This window comes from Schistocerca gregaria, chromosome 8, assembly GCF_023897955.1.
Source record: "Schistocerca gregaria isolate iqSchGreg1 chromosome 8, iqSchGreg1.2, whole genome shotgun sequence".
Taxonomy (NCBI): domain Eukaryota; kingdom Metazoa; phylum Arthropoda; class Insecta; order Orthoptera; family Acrididae; genus Schistocerca; species Schistocerca gregaria.
Window position 1 is genome coordinate 293,867,108 of NC_064927.1, and position 22,913 is coordinate 293,890,020.

Genomic DNA, 22,913 nt, shown 5'->3' on the forward strand with positions numbered 1-22,913 from the left:
ACTCTCCACAACGCCACCAAACTCTTATAGTTTCCTTATGTTGTAACTGTATTTTATTTAAAATCATCCAGCATGTGTGGCGTGTTATGGTAGCAGCAGTACCAAGCTGATTTACACTGTGCGACATCTAGTTTTCTACAAGAAGAAATGGATCAGAAAGTGTTAATGACAGTTTAGAACCTGGCACAGACCTCTAAGTCATGGTGGAAGCATAATGTATGGCAGTGTAAAAAGTGCGTTGCAGCAGAAAAAAAAACAATATTTCAAATGACACAAGCTCACAGGGAGTGTCTCCTGCATCTTACAGTATAGTCTGTGGGATTTGGTCATCCTCGTACAGTACAGGTGATGAAACTTTTAAACTGGTCTGTGCAGTGGATCAATATCTGTATATTTAATGAGATCTTCACATGTTCAATGACTACACGCATGCAGTAATTGTTTTGAATGTATGGGAGGAAAGAGATGCAGTAAAAATCTTATTGAGTTCTTTATCGGATGAAGTTAGTGGGGCTTTTATAGTTCGGAATTTTTCTCAGGTGAATGGAACAGAATAACGATGATAGAATGTTGGGGTGATAGACGTGAATGGACCCTGAGGGATGTGGATCTGTAGTACCTTCTTGTAGTTTGGAGAATCACCACAATGCACTAGCAAAATCCATGTCCTTCCCCCAGTTCCTCTAATGTCTTTTATACTACCTCATGTTGTGGGAGCAGGCTTCACTTCCGTGGAATGGTCAAAATACAGTTCTGTTGCAGTAACTCAGCTTCGCCTGTTTCTACACAGGTCGCAGAAGGTGGTAGATACAGGTTTTTCTGACTTCTACTCAGTTCTGACTTACATTGGAACAACCACACGAGCAAAGCTACAGGGACAGTAGTGCAGAGTTTGAGAGGTAGTTGCAAGATGCATAAGGGCTGCCTAAAACCATCTTGGAATTTTACTGTAGCACATAGGTTCGAGAAATGTGGCACGTTTCGAGATATGAGAATGCAAGAAATATGAGTCACTAGTGGCTGTAATATTTAAAGGACTTCTCTATAGGATCCAATGCAGGTATGTGGTTGAATGGAAAGACTTGATTCCAAATCACAGACATCATTTCTACCGAAAGTGTAGCACTAGAGGTCTGGAGAGCTAGTGTACATTTCTTATGACCTCAATCATCACACCATCTACTACTGTTTATGATTCTCTCAATCTAGCATCGCCTACAGCTCAGTGGATATATCACAGAACCTCTGACATGACATCGAGACAGCTTGCATTAAAAATAATGGAGAAATACCCAACATCCATTGCCATAGACCTTCTCCAATCCCCCAGGTACACAATCCAATGTGTGATGCAACCCGTGCTTAGGAGTGCATGACACATGAGAAGATATCTCCCTTATGGAGCCTCAGGGATACCAAGCGACCTACCTGAATAATTGGCCTTGTATGATGTGGGGCTCCATAGTGTAGAGCTAATAAATCTTAATTCACATGCAACCTAAGTGGAGAACAAAAATAAACTTGAGACCTCAAACACCTACGCATCAGAATTGGCACCAATGGAAGTTTTTCATGCAATGGGATCAGGCAATAGAACAGTCCGAGAAGTGGAAATTATCACAGCGAAGTTGTACCAGGTCAGGATCAAAGCTTTGTCATGGGTTCAGAGGAGAAAGCTTCTCTAAGAACAAAAAGAAAACTAAGGCAAAGAATGGCTTCCTAAACATAAATGGTAGGAATAAAAAGGTATCAAAAATAAAAAAAATAAAATTGCAACTGGTGGAGCTTGTTCAGATGTGTCTCTTGGAGAAGATTTTCAGGGGGAGTGGGACAACAGTCTAGGTCCAAAATTTAGGAGGATCAATCTGGTCAAAGTTGTTCTAATCTTTGTCTATAAGGGGAACAGTGACTCAGCTGTAGGAGATGGTTTCTACAATATCTCCATGGGAGGAGGTGAAGCTGCTGGTCAAGATTGACTGCTTTGGGCTGGTGCTGGGTCAGGGATTGGTTTGGTTCCTGTTGACACTATTGGAAGGTGGGGCTTTACTTCTCATGGCCTGCATCGCAATAGAATAGGGAAGGATATTCTGGCTAGGTTGATATCAAATTCTTTAAGCGGGGATGCTACAAACTCATGGAAGTAGTTCTTTTTTAGGTTAAGCTCATTATCTACACATTCAATATTGCAACAAGATGTATCTGAAAATGTTAAGCATAATACTTGTGAAGACAAAAAAAGTAATCGTAAACTTACTACATCAAAATATCAGAGGTTTAAAAAACAAAATTAATTAATTTCAGATCTGTTTGGATGAGCTACAGTCTACAAATCCTGTTGATATTACTTGTATTTCTGAACATCATTTAGGTAGTGAAATTAAAATGCTTAATATGGAAGGGTATACCTTAGCTTCAAAGTATTGTAGAAAAGAGATGGAGAAAGGAGGAGTTCCCACTTACATTAGAAAGGGTTACAATTATAAAAACATTGACATTCTTAAATATTGTAGTCACCAGCATTTTAAAGCATGTGCCACACAAGTAGAAACACACAAAAGAAAAATAATTGTAGTCACAATATACAGGGCTCCACCTGGTAATTTCGAGCTATTCAGTAAACAGCTTGATGCAACATTAAATTTCTTAAGTTCTAAAAATAATCAACTCATACTAAGTGGAGATTTTAATTTAAATTTTCTGGAGGACAGTTACTCAAGATCTATACTAGTGTCTCTAACCACTTCTTATAATTCACTCCCTCAGTACAGTTCCCAACCAGGGTTATGGGTACCAGCAGCACTGCTATTGATAACATTTTCACAGATACTACCCCACTAGCAAATCATAGTATAAATCCAATATTTAATGGCCTTTCAGATCATGATGCTCAGTTGCTTGCATTTAATACAGTAGGGTCTGATTCAACTAATAACGGGAAGTGGGAAACTATACGAATAATAAGCGAAACAGGAATTGAAGGTATAAAAAACTGTTTGAGGAATACAGCCTGGAAAGATGTATACAAATCACCCGGGACAAATGAAAAATGTAACTGTTTCTTTAATATGGTCATATGTCAAATTGGTGACCTAAGAAAGTAATCAAAGCAAATAGATTAAATGTTTCGAAACCTTGGATTACAAATGGAATAAAAGTATCTTGCAAAACAAAAAGAAGACTGTACTTAATGTCAAGGGAAAACGATGACTACAGAGCTAAATCACATTACAAATTATACTGTAAAATACTAAACAATGTAATCAGAACCTCAAAACGTATTTATTTTCAAGAAAAAATAAATGCCTCTAATAACAAGATAAAAACTATATGGAATATAGTAAAAAGTGAAACAGGAAAAACTAATCAGGCAAATGAGAAAATTATGTTAAATGTAAATAATGAGTTGATTAGAGATACCTCCAAAATTGCAGACACTTTCAACAACTTCTTCCTTTCAGTAGCAGACAACTGAGGTTTGCATAGTTCCTCAGAAGACAGCTTAAAATATTTAAAAATGCATTTCCGTGGACGTTTGACAAAATTCAACTATATCTTACCTCACCGAAAGAGATTTCTAATATTATTAGCTCTCTTAAAAATAAATGTTCCAGTGGTTATGATGAAATCAGCACTACCATAAGTAAATGTTGCCCCCTCAGAACTTTGTGACATACTGAGTTACTTATGTAATGAGTCCCTCCACAATGGTACTTTTCTAGATACACTTAAATATGCTATTGTCAAACCATTACACAAAAAAGGAGACAAATCATCAGTGGAAAACTTCCATCCCCTTTCATTATTGACAATAATTTTCAAACATGTTTGAAAGGGTTATGTACAATAGACTTTATAAACACTTGCTACACAAAAATATTCTCATTCACAATCAGTTTGTGTTTCAGAAAGGACTGTCAACTGATCAAGCTATATTCACTTTTACAGATGATATTTCAGAATCAATAAATCAAAAGTTATTAACACTTGGAATATTCTGTGATGTAGCTAAAGCTTTTAATTGTGTTAAGCATGATATCCTTATATATCTCGATCCCCCCCCAATCAATCACAGGCCCTGTATACCACGCGCTGCTTCCAGCGCCTTCTATTTCTCGCAGCCTCTCCCCACCCTGCCGAAATTCCTAATGGTGCAATGTCCTTCTCTATGTCATCTTTCCACCTTGTACGAGGTCAGACCAATGGTCTTGTTGCCTGGAGAGTTCCTTCAAATGCTTTCTTGGTTATTCTGTTGTTTTGCATTCTGGCCACATGTACAGTCCATTGCAGTCTCCTACTTTTCAATTTCTGGATGATAGTGGGTTGCTTCAAAAACTGATAAATTTAATTGTTCTTTCGAATTCTCCATACACCATTCTCCAACACAGGTCCCCCGATTTTTCTCATTACTCTTCTTTCAAAAACATTCAGTTCTCTTTCATTCTTTGTAAGTGTCCAGCTTTCTGAATCATACAGTACTATGGGGCAGATAATAGTGTTGTATATCTACATCTTTGTGGGGATTGGCAAAGCTTTACTTCTGAGTGGGTTGATTGAAACATGGTTGAAGGTATTTAAACTGGAGAACTTTTCTGAATTTAGAATGTTGGTCAATTTCAAAGTAAGGATTTGGGTTTATGACTTCAACTATTTTCATATATTCAGTTTTCTCTTGGTTAATCAAAAGCCCGATTTTGCTGGCACTCTGCCTGTGACATCTGTACATGTCTTTCAGTTCTTCTTCAGTTTCACTCATCAACACTATATCTTCTGCATAAGCCAGATGTGTTCTAATTGGAGACCATTGTATAGACGTAAATTACTTTCTCTAATGCAAGGTTGAAGAGGACGCATGAAAGAGTTTCTCCCTGTCGTAAGCCTGTTTTAATTAGAAAGGTGGGGGATATGGATTCTCTGAACTTCACTGCTGCCTGGGAGCCATGCACAGTTGTATCGTCGTGATGATTTTACTGGGTATACTAAATTGTCGTAAGGTGTTGTGGAGGCTACTTCTGTGGATGCTGTCGCAGGCTCGCTGGAAGTCAATGAAGAAACAGTGGAGGTTTTTGTTAAATTCCCAGTATTTCTCAAAGATCTGTTGTATAGTAAAAAAATTATCAGTTGTGGAGTGGTTTGTTCGAAATCCAGCCTGGTAATATTGAATAATGTTTTTCGCATAGGGTTTAAGTTTTTCAAGAATGGTCATTGACAGGATTTTGTATGTTATGTTCAGCAAACTGATTCCTCTGTAATTTCCACATTCCATTCTGTTTCCTTTCTTGTGTATGGGACAAATTATTGCAGTTTTCCAATCTTCAGGCAGCGTTTCAGTTTTCCAGATCATTGTGATAAGTTTATAAATTTCTTTGTGTAGTTTGCATCTGCCCTCTTTTAACCTCTCTGCTGATATCTGGTCCTCGCCTGCTGCCTTGTTGTTTTTGACCTTTTGACTGGACTGGATCACTTCCTGTTCTGTGATTCTACATTCGTCATTATTAATGCTGTCACACTCAGATTACTGTGTAATTAAAGGTTATGTGTGGATCAGTGCAATTTAACATTTCTAGGATACCTTCCAGCTGTGTTAGCATATTTTGACGTTTTCACTTTGATAACCTCTCTTACTTTCGTTTGTATACTGAAACAACTTCTTTGAGTTTCCATTCCTGCTTTCCACTTCCAAAGATTCTAGGACTCCAGTTAGATATTTCCTTTTCTCTACTTTCTCTTCTAAGCGCACTGAATGTCTCCCTCCTATTCTCACTCTCCTTATTATGCAAACCTAGCATCCTGGCTTCTTTCCTCCTTTCTACTGCTCTGACACTTTTCATTGAACCATTTCTGTTTCTTCGTTTTCTTTTTCTTGCCCAGTGTTTTTTCTGCTGCACCTGTTACTTCATTCTTTATTTTTTCCAAGCCTTCTCGACACTATTTTCCTCCTTATACAAAAGTTAAAATATTATGGGAAAACAAGAGTAGCAGGCTCATGGTTCTCATCCCATCTTTTTAATAGAAAACAGTGTGTGTCTGTATCAGGCTGTGATCTCACTGAGTAATCAGCTAATGAAATATTTGTAAGTGTCAATGGTTGGTTCACAGCAAATGGATTGTCACTAAATTTTGACAAGACCCAGTACATACAGTTAAGTACCACACAAAGAATGCCTAACCCTTTAAGTATAATTTATTCAAACAATGAAATTAGAGCTGTAGACAGTGTCAAACTTTTAGGGCTACAAATCGACCACAACCTAAATTGGAAAACACACACTCTAGACTTAAAGAAATGCCTTAGTTCAGCTACATTTGCAGTATGCATGATAGCATGTGTCTTTTTACACAAAATAGCAAAAAAGATGATTATAACACCAGAACCAAAAACAATCTTTATAAGGACTATAAAAGCTTAACATTAGTACAAAAAGGAGTCAAATATATAGGTACTCATATACTCAGTAACTTACCAGAGCATATCAAAGGTCTTTTAAGTGATAAAGATCGGTTTCAGAGAGAATTAAAGAACTTCCTGTTGGCCAAATCCTTCTACTCCATCAATGAAAATTTTCACAAGCAGTATAGCTCATAACTCTGTCTACATTAGAATTGTACAATATCCTTGTATCTGACGGGGGGGAGGGGGGGGGAACAAAAAAAAAAAAAAAAAAAAAAAACCAAACAAACAACAACAACACACACACACACACACCTTTGACTCTTTCCACATCCCAGAGACTCCTCTGCAGGGCATCCATGGAAAACGATAAATGTAATGTAATAGCAGCTGAGCTCTTTAAGACCACAAAGATATGAATTTGAGTACTGGAACATCTAGAAGTTCCACCCAGAACTTGGGTGACTTTTCTGAATTGTACCCCTTTTCCAGATCTCTCCTTCAACTCAGTTGCCAGAAGGAGGTTAAACCATTTTGTGTGTTTTATGTGTGTGTTGTTCTGCTGCTGCTTAGTAAGTAGATTTTTTATCTATCCATTTTCATTATATTATCAGTATCTTCTTTGTTAACAATTACCAAGCTATCCAGAACTTTATACGCCTTTTACACTGATTTTTGTGTTCTGCTGCTGCTCACTTGGTATTTGTCTCAGCTGTATATGAAACATGAAATCTTAACACATCACCATGTCACACCATTGCTGCTGTGATGGAGCACCATGATAAACACTTAGCATATTTTTCCTACTCTATCACACACTGCTGAATCAGTGATAGGAGGACCATGCGCCATTCTCCCATCTCCTCATTTCTGTTGCCCTTGTCCCAAGTTTTCATAATTAGTTTAATTTCTTCTTCTTCCCCCCACCAGCATCAACTGCCTGGTGAGCCCTCTTCAAAACTGTGGAACATCTCCTTATTTGGCATAAGTGTAACTGGAGTGTGTTTTTTGGGCAGTCTATACTGCTTGTTAACACATTATGCATCTCTTCTTGTCCCACAGAGTTGTGATATCCATTCTGTACATGACTTCTTCTACCACTAAGTACACACTATATCCAATATTGCACTATCACAGCTAGATACAAAGTGCTGATTTGCTGTCAGTCATGCAACTGGCTGGGATTTTCCAACCAGAAATTACTGTCCAGAACATTGTTATCACATGTCACCCTCTTCTCAAATACACTAGGGTGATCACACAACTTGATGTGTTCTACAATAAATAAGAAGTGCACTCTACTGGGCAGTATATGTCAATATAGTTATATAACAACATTATATATTTTCTGTGTGTCATACATACTTATATATTACATGAGAAATAAACAGAAATTGTGGCGAGAATGTAACCACAAAACAGATATCGCAAATGAAATACTGAAATCATTAACCACCAACTTCAATTAGTTGATTCTGTATCAAGTGGTTAGGTCAAACTAAAGGGTTTTTTTGCATGCTTTCATGTTAGATGTGTTCATACCCTTAGGTTGTCCATATTTGAATCTTGATACTGTATTTAACAGCATTGCTGTATGGTAAAATATAATACCCATTTTGAGTAATGCAATAAAAATAATAATACTGCTGTAGTAGAACTTTATACTCTCCTACCCACAGAAACATTCACTAGTATCACATATTGCAGTAGAAAGAAGGAAGATTAACATACCATTGACATTAAGGTCATTGGAGACTAAGCACAAGCTCTAAATGACTCAAGGATGGGAAAGGAAAAATCAGCTGCGCTCATTCAAAGGAATCACTTGCCTGTACGGATTTAGGAAATAAAATTAGTAAGAACAAGTATTTCTTGCCTGAAAGCATCTCGTACCAGTAGTAAGTCCAACAAATAATTAAAATACTTTTCTCAGAAGAATATTAAAATAATTTTAAAGTGTGGGAAAAAAACCAAATATCCAACTTTGTCATTTATAACAAGTGCACAGCAAAAGTTTAGAGAGATATCATTACACAATATTTCCTAGTCTATTTTCTCATATGCAATGAATATCATAATAGGGCTGCAGTAGTTGTGTACAGTACTATCTAGCTGTGTATGGTTTTTGATTTCATTCTTCATCAAGCTGTTATTAACAACTTCAGTCATGAATTTTTTACTTAAAATCTATACATGTCACTAAAAATTACAAGTAGCATTAATATCTCACTAACTGTTATGGAGCTGATATCAAAAAGGAGATGGTAAAATGTTATACGACTACTTCAGTGTCTCCCATGTGGGTTGGCCTCATGAATGCAATGTAGCATGTACGGAAGATTCATCGGTTCTTTCACTCGTGTCCCATAATTTCATACAAGGTATAAACACATTATCATAGTTTCAAAACTAAGTAATATATTTTTCAATTTATTTAACAGTACAATATGTCGACTTGATTACTTCCATTGTATAAAAAAATGATATAATGTTGGTCCCATTCAGATAACTATATTTTTAGCTGAATGATGTGACAACTATTTAATATAATTAAATACAATTCCACTATTTTAAAAAAGGTATATGTACAAGGAAACTGGTTAAGCCTGCTGAAATAATGTAGTTAAATGTGAAGCAATGTCCCCTCCCCTCCCCCTGTCAAAAACAAACACACACACACACACACACACACACACACACACACACACACACACACACCCTTGATAAACAAGATCCAAACTATTAACTTTTATAGAATTTTCAGTAATTAACAATTACTTCCCTGCAACATTATTCTAGCTACCAATTACAGCTATTCCAGTTTCAGAGAAAATAACATTACTGTATTTTGTGACATTATACACACAAAGAAGTTGGGGGAAGGCAAGCAGAAGTAGTTCACTTTAACTAGCTCCCTGTAATACATTGAAGCAAACACTGCATACTCTGACTGGTTTGTTCAGTGCAAACTTCAGGATAGGCACATCTCTGTCTGAGCACTTGCTGCACAGGATTCGCCCACAGTGACGGCTGAAACATAGGCATATAATCAAAAACATTAAATAAGGAAGCAGGTAAATAGAAATTTGAGAAACGACAATTTTACTGTAATATTTCTCTTTCTCTGGGAGAAGATTCATATTAAAGAAAATTTGTTTATTGATATTTGAAGTATTGCAGTTTTATTTTATTTTCCTTCTCTAATGTACATATAGTTACAGTAAGCTCTTTTTGTTGTATTTGGAAGAATCAGCAGCATCTGCAAACTTTAATGTAAACAACTCTGTACTGTTTGCATTAAATGAATAAAATGTTCCACTGTACCAAATACACAAGCCACTGAAACAGAACATGTAAAATGTTGAGTAGCAAAAATGTAAACTTTTGTTACATACTTTTCCATTTTATCTAGGACTTTTTTAGTAACTGTTTCTCTAAAAATTTGTCATTTGCCCCTCCCAACCCTCCTCTTTCCCCTTATGTATCTTCGTTTCATAACCTATCTATATGATACTCTGCTGTATATGATATATATATATGTGTATATAATTATCACCACCACTAACACAACCTTCACTTTCTAATTACATCTTCCTTCATTCATTCATTTCCATCTGAATCTAAGCTCTTTTCATCAATCCAATCTATTACTCTGCCTACCATAAACATTTTGAAATTTTATACGCTACCAATTTTTATTTTGTGCCTCGTGTACCCTTCACATAATTCTTTTCTTTCTGTGATACCTATACAACTTTTGTGAAGGTGAAGCATCTGTGTTATCTGAGGTTCTTTGGAATACTGCATCACAGTTTTGTTTGTTTATTTTATTTCTTTATTTGAACTTTGCTGTATGGCATAAATTTACTGTTTCCTTACAGATCCAGTGTGTTGAACATTGTTTGTAGCTGTAATTGGTTTGATGTGACCTAGCTTCATTCTCACTAAATCCACAAAGCACAGTATGAAGCTACTCTTCATACCAGGGCTAATGCCCCTAAGTGAAGTGGCTATAATCAAATTTTTCTTTAAATGCACATTGAAGTTACACTCAAATTTCTTATGAGACTATAACTTCCAGATTTACTGGTTATTATCCCATTTCATGCCGTGCCTGTGTATGAAATATGCTGACTTCCATGGTACGCTACTGGAAAGTATCTGGATGGGTTCTAACATATATTGTTATATAGTTGGCATACCATCTTTGACTATGATGGCAAAAGTAAGCTTTTTATTCTACTTGGCAAATATATCTCACCTAAAACTGCAGTATGACCAAACTCAATATACTATTCATAAGCTTGTAATCCTGAATGACATACAAAGGATTGTTCACAATATTAAACTAACTTTAAAAAATATTTATTTATTTATTTTTATTTTATGAAGAAGTGGGCTTTTTATAGATTTCTCCAAATTTAAGACCGTGCCAAAGTCTTTTTCTTTGTTTATTTTAGATCTGCTTCATACATTAACTGATGACTTTTCCTGTCTTTATTCTACATTATTTGGTGAGGTTTTTGATGTCAAGTTGGAACTTGACAACCCATCTCCCTGTTTCTCATTATGTCTCATGTGTTTCCTAATCCTACTTACTATAGCAAGCAAAATTTAAAACAATCCTAGTTAAAATAATGTCACCTTTTCCAAACTAGATATGTAATTTTTCTTTAATTCTGTATAAATATCCATTCTTTCTCTGTATTTAACAATTCAAAATATTTTCGAGTTATTGCTTTTCCAGGATTTGCCAATCATTTCAGTTGTTCAGCATGAAAAATAACTATGAAGTTGCAAATCATGATCCATGCAATATCTTCAATGTTAATGAAATGAGTCTGCTCCATCTGGCCTAATGCAAACTGTTCAGAAATTGTGATGATTTTATTTCATATACTTCAATAATTGTCAACCTGTATAATGACATCAAGATGGGTCTCAGATAGCCCTGTGTCTGCATCCACTGCACAACTAGCAGAAACAGAAGAGGAACCTTAAAAGGGTGGTGGCCACTGAATTTATTCCTGATTGAGGCACTTTATCCAGAAAGATAGGACAAACTTCTGGAAACACCACAGGCACTGCTTGGTAATGTGAAAGACAACCTCAGGCTACAGAAATCTGGGGTCTACAAGATACACTGCCAATGTGGCAAGACATATGTAAGTTGAACAGAGCACACTGTCTAAGATCATTGTCAAGAACACCAACAGCAATTGCAGCAGCCCGACAAGTCAGTGGTCATTGTCTATCAGAATTACAAGGAATGGATTATGACCTTACTAGATTCTGACCCAATGTCTATCTTCTGATGTGTGTCATGAAAAAATCCATCAAGATCTGAGTAAGGGAACAACTGATCGACCATGATTGTGGCTACATCCTTAGTAAAATCTGGGATACATTAAGAGTCTGATTAAGAAGATGAGGTGATACCCCACAAAAGACTGATTTCACAGGCAGATGATGGAACAGCAGAGGTGACACCACCTTGCATACCTGGGTGCAAATATTGTGCCCATTGGACACTGACACCAGGCTATTCACTCATAAACTGTTATGTCATGAAGTATGACAGGAGAAGCTGAAGAAACACACATTGTTTATCGTACACTCTTGCCTTCTCATAAATAAATGTTTATTTTTCCTTCTTTGTACCTGTAATATCTTTAGTGATTTCCATACATATTTTTTAAATTAAATAATGGGAGTCTTTTCTTATGTCAGTACATTATTAATTTTTTGGGATGATCATTATTTGCTTTATTATTTAACTTATTTAGTGTTTGATAGAATACTGTAAAGTTTATTTCCAGTTCTATTTAGTCCATGAGGACATTTTCTATTAGTTTTCTTGTGAAAGAATGTCTAAACAACAAATTTGCTGATACTTTACAGTAATTCTACTAAAGTATGAGCTCTGTCATTTCTGATACTATATCCTAAGTTTTCTACTGAAAAATCATTTTTCAGTTTTTGTTCTTCTTTTCTATCAGATGTCCCTATTATAATTGTTTTATAGGAGGATTACTTGTCATTTAGCACTTTTAGTGGCCCTTTGTACATGCCTTTTATCTGCTTATTAGAATGTGAGGATAGTGGCGACTACATTTTCATGCTTTCTTGGATTATCATTTGCTTATTTTAAAAACAAAAGATGCTGTTCTGTTACAATAATGCCTACACATGAAATTACCCTCTGCTCTGATCCTCCATAGTAAAACAATTGTTCTGATTTTAGTTCTATTTGATCTTCGTTTCTTCATCACACTTTTGAGAACCCTGCTACATGCCATTTGAATTTACTCATTTCTCTTCCTACTCAACCAACTTATCTTCACATCCCCGAGATCTTCAACTGTTAGTGGCTGTTATAGTCATCATCGTCTTCAGTTAAAAAATTGGTTTGGTGCAGCTTTCCACGCTTTCCTGTACAAGGCTGCTTCCTGTCTGTTTAATTGCTGCAGCCTGCAGCCACTTAAACCCTCTTACAGCATTTGAACTTTGGTCTCCATCAACAGTCTCCTCCTCCCCCCCCCCCCCCCTTTCCAGTAACCACCATTACAAATTAGTCTACCCCTTCATGCTCCAGGATATGTAATATCAACTGACCCCTTGGTTCATTTGGTTCAAATGGCTCTGAGCACTATGGGACTTAACATCTGTCGTCATCAGTCCCCTAGAACTTAGAAGTACTTAAACATAACTAACCTAAGGACATCACACACATCCATGCCCGAGGCAGGATTCGAACCTGTGACCGTAGTGGTCGCGCGGTTCCGGACTGAGCACCTAGAACTGCTAGACCACCGCAGCTGGCAACTGACCCCTTCTTTTAGTCAAATTGTCCCATAAATGTTTTGTTCCCCCTTTGTCACTCTTTCCCCTATTTTGCAATAAATGAGCTGCCCTTCTATGACCTTTCTGAATGTCCTCCATCAATCCTACCCAGTACAGATCTCATTTAGCAGAGCAATATTCCAGAAAAGGATGGATAAGTGTACTGTAGGCACTCTCCTTGGAACATATGTTGCATCTTTTAAGTGTTCTGCCGATAAAATACAGTCTTTGGCTCATCTTTGCAATGTTCTCCAGCAGAATACACAAGAGTGAGTGCAGTTGAGCGTAGAGTATCAGTGCCAGCAACCTGGCTGCTTAAGACAATATTGCAAAGTACATTTATTCTTGAGCCAAGTTTCTTAGATAACTTGATGCACTGTTGTTTGAATGTCAAGGACCTATCCAGAGTGATTCCTAGATATATTGGATTGTAGTTATGTGGCACTTTGATTCCATTGAAAGAGACATGTAGCTTCCTTTGGGCATCTTTACTACTTAGGCAGAATGCAGTAACCTCAGTTTTACTGAGTTAGGCTTAAGTCTCCATTTATCGAAGTTTCACCATATCACATGTCGGCACACTCCCACAGTGCATCAGGTCTTTACTTTGGAAGACTCGTGCGAGGACATCTGAATATTAGATTTTCATGGAGTGTCTGTCTGGCCTATCGTGAATATACAGATTAATCAGAATGGGAAGAGAACCGTTTTCTGAGGCAGGCCATTATTTATAGTTCCCCATCAGCTTGCTTATCCCTTCAGGAACAACTCAAAGTGCCTGTCAGAAGGCATGTTGTTAACTAGACAGCTTTTGGCATAGAATGATTTCAATGAACTTCAATGCCATCCCTCCCTCCACACAGTGTCATAAACTGCTGTAAGACCCACAAAAACTGCAGCCAATTTGAGACCTCGCTGAAATCATGCTTCTACTATAGTTGTCAACAGTAAGGCCTGGCTGCAGCAGTTCTAATGTTTCCTAAAGCCCCCTTGTCTGACAAGGGTGATTTGATCAATGACCTCTTGAATGTGATTTAGAATAAGTCTTTCTAGTAGTTTATAGATCATGTTGAACAGTGATACTGATCAGCAGTGAGAAGCATCAGTTCTGTCTTTGCCTAGTTCTAGGATGGCAATTATTTTAGCCTGTTTGAAAAGGCTTTGGTAATTTTCCAGTTCACAGAATCTCACTGAAAAATTCAGTGAGCCATAGTTTTGTTTTACATCTGGGAGCTGTACGAAACACTGGATATATTCCATCAAAGCCAGAAACTTCATTTACATTTAGCATATTCAAGGCAGTATCAAGTTCCTCAATGGGGATGTCACAGTAGTCTGGATGTGGTTCTACATGGGCCCTGTTTATTTAAAATTCCTTTTTCACAGTTTGTGTGTGTGTCTTGTATGTTTTAGTGTTTGAAATCTTCATTAGTTTGGCTGCAACAGAATTGGCATTTACATGTGCAGCTGGACATGACAAACTTAGATCTGTACCAAGTTTTCTTATAAGGATGCAAGTATTCCAACTACATTGTGTTGAGTCGAGTCCTACTGTTGTTTTAGGCCACTTTTCTCTTCTGTTCTTATTAAGGTCTCTCTAAAGGTTATCAGCTGTTGGGTCATTGTGGGACACTTAATACTTCACATGTAACTCATCACATTCTTGAGGCTATCTCCTTCCGAAAAACACATGGAATATGTTTCCTGGTATTAACCTTAATCACACTCACAAATCATCCATAATGTTTGCACACTCTTAGGCCTCTCTTAGGCTTTGGGAAGAAGACAGAAAATGGTAACACAGTCCTATTTCTTGTTTAATTTTACTACATGTAGATCTGACTAGGTGAGATGAAATGTTGCTTTCCCAATACAGAAACCTTTACAGAATGCAATTTGAGCTGATAACTCTCTCTCTCTCTCTCTCTCTCTCTCTCTCTCTCTCTCTCTCTCTCTCTCTCTCTCTCTCTCTCTCTCTCTCTCTCTCTCTGTGTGTGTGTGTGTGTGTGTTGTGTGTGTGTGAGCGCGCGCGCGAATGCATGCAAAAATTTTCAAATTTATTATTTTTACAAACAAACTCTATGATATTATTTACTTTGTGTTGACTAAATTTCTTTGTATCTTTGAAACTGACACTTACCAGTGATGTTTACGTATAGTCAGTCCAAATTTAATACCACACTCCAAACAAATGTCACCTTCTGCCCAAGGTGGCTCCTGGGATAAATTATCCAGCAAACTGCAAAAATAAGACTATGTTCAAATCTTTGCTATTTTTCATAGAATAATATATGAACATCATAATCAGAGAATAACATGAGACTGTAATTTGAACACATTCATATTGTTCAGTGGTACTAGTAGTAGTAGTAGTAGTAGTAGTAAGGCTACACCTTGTCATTGCAATCATTCTTCTCTATTTTATGCCATTATGGAGGTGAATAGCCATCACACACCCTTCCTTCCAAAATAGACCATAAAGACTCAATAATATTGAGATCTGGAGACAGCGGTGGCCAGGTGAGATGTGATTTGTGACAACAATGTTGATGAACTACAGTTGCTCATATACTATTTAACACTGCCTGCTCACAAGTGGTGGCTCGTGCTCATAAAAACTGTCCTGCAAAATGTGAGCTGTGTAACCAGGGCTCATGTTGTGTTGGAATACAGTATCACTATTGGGGAACATATATTGTGACATGGGATTGACCTGATAAGCCAAAATGATCAAATGGTCCTCTGCAGTAATGTTACCTTGAACAGTAGCCATGGGGCCCATGGAATACCACAATATGGCTGCCCAGATCATCACTGAACCCTCACCATGTGTCATTTTCAAAATGTAGTTGGAAACAGTGTGCAACAAACCTCATCCAACCAACTGACTTTCTTCCATTACTCCATAATACAGGTTTTATGGTTTCGGCACTTCCCTTCATGTTGGTTTGGTGCTGATGGGATTTGGGAGTGTGACAGTCAGTTGCAGTGATTTTTGCAACTGTAGTCCTCTATTTTTACATCACAATCCTTTTCAATGACCTTCTGTCATGTTTACTCAACACACACTTCCATCTGCAGTGTGACATAGGGAACAATGTTTTTCCACTTTCTCGAATGTGGTATGAATCTTTGATACGGTGGCTCTTGAAACACCAACCACTTAGGCTATCACGGTTACTCACCATAGAAGCAACAACAGTGTGCCCATGTTCAAAGTCACTTCGCTCCAACACAGTGCACTCACAACTACACAGAACACTGTTCTGACCACAACTGACACTTGCTATGTACCGAGGATGGTGCACTGGTGCTGTTTGTGGTCAAACAACATGATCTGTAGGCTTGGCTAACATCTGCATTTATGTTCAAGCATGCATTTCTTGTAAAGTTTCCGTATTTTTTGTCCAGCTGCTGTAGCTACGGAATTGACACTTTCTCTTGCCAAGAAGCTAAAAGGAATATTCGAATTCCTAGGCGTAGATAATCAACTAATTCATTCCTGGAAGAAAGGAGCAATACTACTGCAAGTTTTGCAGGAGAACTTCTGTGATGTCTGGAAGGTAGGAGACGAAGTATTGGTGGAAGTAAATCTGTGGGGACAGGTTGTGTGTCATGCTTGGACAGCTTAGCCGGTAGCACACTTGCCCGTGCAAGGCAAAGGTCCCAGGCTCGAGTCCCAATCTGGTACACAGTTTTAATCTGGCAGGAAATCTCAACAAAATTGTAGTTTTATACCCACTCAACAAGTAGGTGGTTAGATGAGTTGTGCTACTCAGTACAACTGGAATGAGGGAAAGAATCTTTTATAGCTTTAACAAATGCTGCTCATTGTGTGTTTCACATGATGGCAGCATCAATGGAAAACAAAGATTTGTACCTCACTGCAACAAAAATGCATTATTCTAATAGAATTTTATGGAGCTATACAACAGAACAGTCCCAAACCAATCTAGTGCAATATTCATTTCAATAATTTTTTTAAAAAATACAAGGACAGCAAAAAACGAAGCAAACAGTACTCTACCAGTAACTGAGCAGCAGTGCTGCATGGTGGTAGTATGACGTATAACATAGTATTCATATGACATGACCTGGCACATGAGAGAAGCAGGGTAGTTTAATAAGCATGACAGCGAGAACAAAATTGACAGATAGGGCTACACAGCATTTCATAACTTCATGTACTGCACCCGATTAGTTCTGGATCACTTTATCAAACTGGCACACAAAATTCAAATTAAAAAAAAATATATTTTTGTTTTAACCAGAAACTAACCAACCTTCCCTTGCTCAAAGATGTCACCTGAGACATGACAAGCAGCAGTTACAGTGGCTAACTCCATCCACACATTGTAAAAAAGTAACTGCAAATTTCTGTAGAAACACCATAGAAAATGTGCCTGATGATTCTTAAAAGAGACCCCTGGTATATGAAACTGTACCAGCCAGTCACCTCCAAAGATTACAGGAAATCATGGAAAACTGATCTCAGAATAGACAGAGTGAAAGAGTGAGTGTTTTTAGTTTTGTTTTTCTGAGTTCATGCACACTCAATGATAAGGTTATCAGCACCCTTGCAAATATTAACAGAAACAAATGTGGATAAAAATGTTTTCAAACTTTGAGGAGTAAACCTACAAAATAACATTAACCTCTTCACTTGCACTGACCCACACAGTTAGTCCATCTTATATGCCATAAGAGAATCAAGAAAGGGTGAAAGGTGCTAAATCTGGGATTAAAGCATAAAGAAAATGACAGAGGAGCTAAAGTAACAGTGCTGGGAATTGTAATTGGCTGAGCAGTTGCAAAAAATGTGGGTGAGCCAGTAATCCTGTAATACATTAATAACATGTTCCTGAAATTTGAGGAAAGAAGTTGGATGTATCACAAAACCTTGAAACTCTAACCACATTCATCTGAATGTCACTTAAAATAGTGGGCTGGTCTGTTAGTAAATCTGCCATTGCCCTGTGGTTTGCTAATAAAACGCAGTCCAGTAAAATGTGGCACACAGTGATCTGCATGCCACAAATTCCGCACACTGGAGGGTCATGTAGCCATAGCAAAAGCCATCCATCATTGGGTTGTGGCCCACAAGAAGGTGAGTTAGAACAACTTCATCCCACCTGCACGGCTGGAGGAAGGAGGTGTGTCACGTTGTGGATGCAGCTTACTGTCTGCCACTTCTAGTTGTTCTTCTTCTCATTGATGCATAACTTTGTGCCTCAACAATTAGGTGACAGCAGGCAGGGGGATGGCACACTGAGCCAACTGAGGGTCATGATGTGTTCCCTTGGCTGCTACATTTTCTGTTTTGTTCCCCGCAATACCCATGTGCACTGGCACCCAGCAGAAACATACCACCTTCCCCAGGCTTTGTGAGTGGAGATGAGCATCCTGGATATTCTGGGCTATTTTATTGCAGAGACTGAAGGGCACTCACGGAGTCTTAACAGATGAGACATTTAGCAGACACGGCAAATCTCATCTGTTCCAGTGCCCTCAAGATCACAGATAATTGGCATCAAATACAGTAAAATCTGGAGGCAACTGTATCTTCAGGATCAGGGGGAAAAAAAAACAACAGAAACATCAACAAAATCCCATTTAGACCCAGCCATGAATACAGTAGTGGTGCCCAATTAAAATGTCAAAAAATAAAGTATTAAAAGCATAAGCAGGAGTGCAACCTCTCTTGTACTGCACTAAATTTAAAATCACTCTGGGCCTCTGCAGTGATCAGGGTAGCAGTTGGTTAAAATCCCAGTTTTGATCTGTTACATGCCCCATACCAATGGACCACCACGCACTTTGTGCAGATCCAAAACCAACTCACTGCCCACGGACAGTTGGTAAGGTCGTGTTCCACAGCTGGAGACAACAATATGGTATGCTGGGGAAGTGAGAGTAGTAAGGAACTTACTTGCCTGATACACCATGAGAAGTCGCCACTGAACTGGAAGTGATGGTTCACCAGCCTCAGTGTAGAGACTGGGTATGTGGCTGGTTCCATACGTGCCCATGGCCAGCCTGATCCCCTCATGATGTATAGCATCAATAATATTCAGATAAGACTGCCACTTGTGCATCTGTAGTCCAGCTGTGATTGCACAAAGGCTCTATAAAACTGTAGCGGACACACTTTGTCCCAGTACCTGTGGCTAAGACACTTCAAGAAACACAAGGAGAATGACATAAGCACATGTGCACCTCTTGCTCTCCCTGTCACTCCTCTATAGAAGATATAAGCCAGTCTTTGTGGCCAAATCCTGAAACCTTTTGACTATAAGTTGCAACAAAAGACTTGCTGTGATGGTATTCGCGGAAGAGCAGAAGACAGCAAAATCATCCACAAATAAGGAGTGCTACACAGAACTCTGTACGTTATACTGTTTGCGACTTTAGCAAAAAGAGTGACACTTAAAAACATTTCTTTGGGAACACCATTCTTCTGCACAAGTCTAACAGCACGTCACCAACTTTATACATCAAAAGTCATCTTGACAAGTACCAAATGAAGATGGGGAAGTGGCCATGAAAGCCCAACTGGTGTAGCCGACTGATAATACTGTGCTTACAAGTACTGTTGTAAGCCTTACTGATGTCAAAAAAATACCTCCAGGCAATTCTTGTTATGTTCGAAAGCCTGCCGGATTTCTGTCTCTACAAAGGTCAGGCTGTCGATATTTGACCTACACCTCCTGAATCCGCACTGAGAGTGCCGTAGGAGCTGCCTGCTCTCTCATACCCAGATGAGACAACAGATGACCATGCACTCTAGGGTACTGCTGTAACACTTTCGTCCTTTTCTGGTTTGAGGAGAGGTGTCAAAATTGCCTCTTGCCACAAGTCAGGGAGTTGGCCTGTCAGCCATATTGAACTAAACATTATTAGAGGATTTCCTTTGACACTATTTGCAAGTGCTGTAGCATGTTGTACTGGATTGGGTCAGGACCAGGCACTGTATTGTGAGCATCAGACAGTGTCAAATCCAGCTCCAAATGGTTAATAGGTAGCTGCAGATTCCGAACTGGTGGACCAAAAGTCCACCTCGACCCTCTCCTTGGTGTCACGATAATGATACAACACTGGATATTGACTAGCAGTGGTGATAGTCAGTGCAAATTACCCTGCCATTGCCTGTGCAATGTCTCCTGGCATTTCTTGTTGCTTGGAGACATCTTGTTTGTACAATGCCGTTATAGGTAAGACACTGCTTTCACTAGAAATCCTCCTGATGGCTTCCAATACTGTTGTAGAACAAGTGGAATGGTTGGTACAGTGTCCAGGAAAACTTGCCACAATCTTTTCTTACTTCCTTGACAATATGTTGAGCCTTGGTCCTCACCAATTGAAAGGTTGTGAGGTTGCCTACCACTGGCTGACACTTAAGTTTGTGTGCATGACCTGGCCCACTGAACATCACTCATCAGTTGACCAGGGTACAGGTTGCTTCCAAAGATAACCAGAGGACATCAGGATGGAGATGTCAGTGACATGTTGGACTGCTTGTGTGACGAGGTCCACGCACTCCTGGATGCTGTCGTGGCATTCAAACACAGCTGGCTGGTTGGACAGCATCCAGATGGATCAGCTGATAATCCATGCATTCTTTCAGGGAGAGCACCATTTAGTAGGCCCTTGCAGAGTGGGAAGTGGTCACTGGAATGAAGGTTATCAGTGACTTCCCACTGAAGAGTGTCTGCCATGGCTGGAGACCAGAACAGATTGGGCATTGAAGTCTCCCAGTAGGAGAAATGGTCACAGGAGTTGTTCTATAAGATTTGTGAATGCATACGCATATTCAACAAGTAAACAATGATCTCTTGCACACATGGAATTCAACTGCAACCACCTACAGGTCACTAGCCAGTGACAGAGCAGAGGAGTGGTGCGTAGTATTGACCAATACAGTAACCTCTCCGTTGGTCCTTTGCACAGTTCATTCATCCTTGCAATGGAGGGTATAGCACCATAGTATAAAGTTAGCAGGTGCTTTAAAATGCATTCCTACAAACACAAGCAAGGGGGGCATTCTGTGCTAGGAGTTTCAGGTCCTTCGCATGTGTCCGGAACCCGTTAATGTTCCACTGAAGTACGGAAGCCATTTATAACAGGGGTAGTACTTTCACCCTGTCTTTCTGACAAGGGGAGGGGGGGGGGGGGGTACAGTGGGTGGAATCTCAGTCTTGGGGCAAGATCAGTGCCCCAGGCTGACACTGAGGTCCATTATTCTGAAGATGAATCATGAAGAGACGTCAGAGTGATGTCTACATTGGACTGCTTACTTCCCGTCTCTGCCAACAGTTGATGATTTGCCTTTGATCTTTTGGCCTGGGGAGGCTTTGCAGAGACAACTGCAGCAGTGGTAGTGCTAGAACTTGTTAGTGGACCAGGCTGAACCTATGGAGGAGCAAGGAGCTCCACAATGTCAGAAACCACAGCCTTTTCTGATGTTCCGGGGGAAGGTACGGGCTTCAAAATAACTGCAACAACACAAATGCACTGACAAACACAGATCTAGTGGTGACACTAGCAACCTTCATTTGTGTAGCAGATCAGTTTTCTGAATTGGTTGTTTAAGACCTGAAGCAATGGCGGCAATGAAGATGGGCGGCCAGCATAGCCTTTTACATCTTTTGTGCCTCACAATATGGGATGTGCATCATAGTGTTAAGCTTCTGTATCTTTCATTTCTGTGCAATGGCTGATCTGTCATCATCACCACCACCACCACCACCACCACCACCACCACCACCACCACCATCATCATCATCATCATCATCATCATCATCATCATCATCATCATCATCATCATCATCATCACCACCACCACCATCATCACCATCACCATCACCATCATCTTACTTCACTGTTGTTTGTAAGACACCACTGACACATTTTTGCAAAGTATTGACAGGATCAGTAAAATTAAGCAGTCATCGATCTGAGATATATTTTGAGCATCATAGTGCTTTGGTGGACATGGTCCTGTTGGAGATGGTATGCCATTGCCTTCCTTCGACCTTTTTACCTTACTTCTCCAGCAACATACAGGAGGACACACAGTTTGATATGGATTCTGAATTGTGGTGCAGCTGGGTATTTTTCACATCGACAAACATTGCCAAAGGTGAAAAAAGTGATAAATGACAGATAAAAACCATATGATTGACCACAGGTCGAAGCCGAGATGTTTGGATTTGTGGTCTGTCACTTAGGCACTGAACCACAGTCATCGCTTTGTAAAACTTCCTTCGTGTTTTTTTTTATGTCTGGTTTCTCATACACATATTCATTGTTCCTCATATCTTTCGGAATTTTCCTACTTACTTGTGTATATACACTACTGGCCATTAAAATTGCTACACCACGAAGATGATGTGCTACAGATGCGAAAATTAACTGACAGGAAGAAGATGCTGTGATATGCAAATGATTAGCTTTACAGAGCATTCACACAAGGTTGGCGTTGGTGGCGACACCTACAACGTTCTGACATGAGGAACGTTTCCAATCGATTTCTCACACGCAAACAGCAGTTGACTGGTGTTGCCTGGTGAAATGTTGTTGTGATGCCTCATGTAAAGAGGAGAAATGTGTACCATCATGTTTCCGACTTTGATAAAGGTCGGATTGTAGCCTATCATGATTGCGGTTTATCATATCGCGACAT

At 38.9% G+C, this 22,913-nt stretch overlaps 1 protein-coding gene across 3 annotated transcripts in view; it reads right to left on the bottom strand.

Annotated features, from left to right (window-relative positions):
* The window catches only part of LOC126284505 (rabankyrin-5), a 499,589-nt gene that overhangs the window by 140,470 nt on the left and 336,206 nt on the right, over positions 1–22,913 (bottom strand). The window contains exons 22-23 of one of the 3 annotated variants that reach the window (XM_049983480.1): positions 15,372–15,470; positions 8,790–9,418 (exon numbers count right to left, since the gene is read on the bottom strand). The exons of the other annotated variants lie outside the window; for them this stretch is intronic. Of the exons in view, the coding sequence (XP_049839437.1) occupies positions 9,292–9,418; positions 15,372–15,470 (226 nt within the window). The 3' untranslated portion in view covers positions 8,790–9,291. Of the gene's footprint in view, positions 1–8,789; positions 9,419–15,371; positions 15,471–22,913 lie in introns of those variants that run through there. 3 annotated transcript variants of the gene reach the window in all.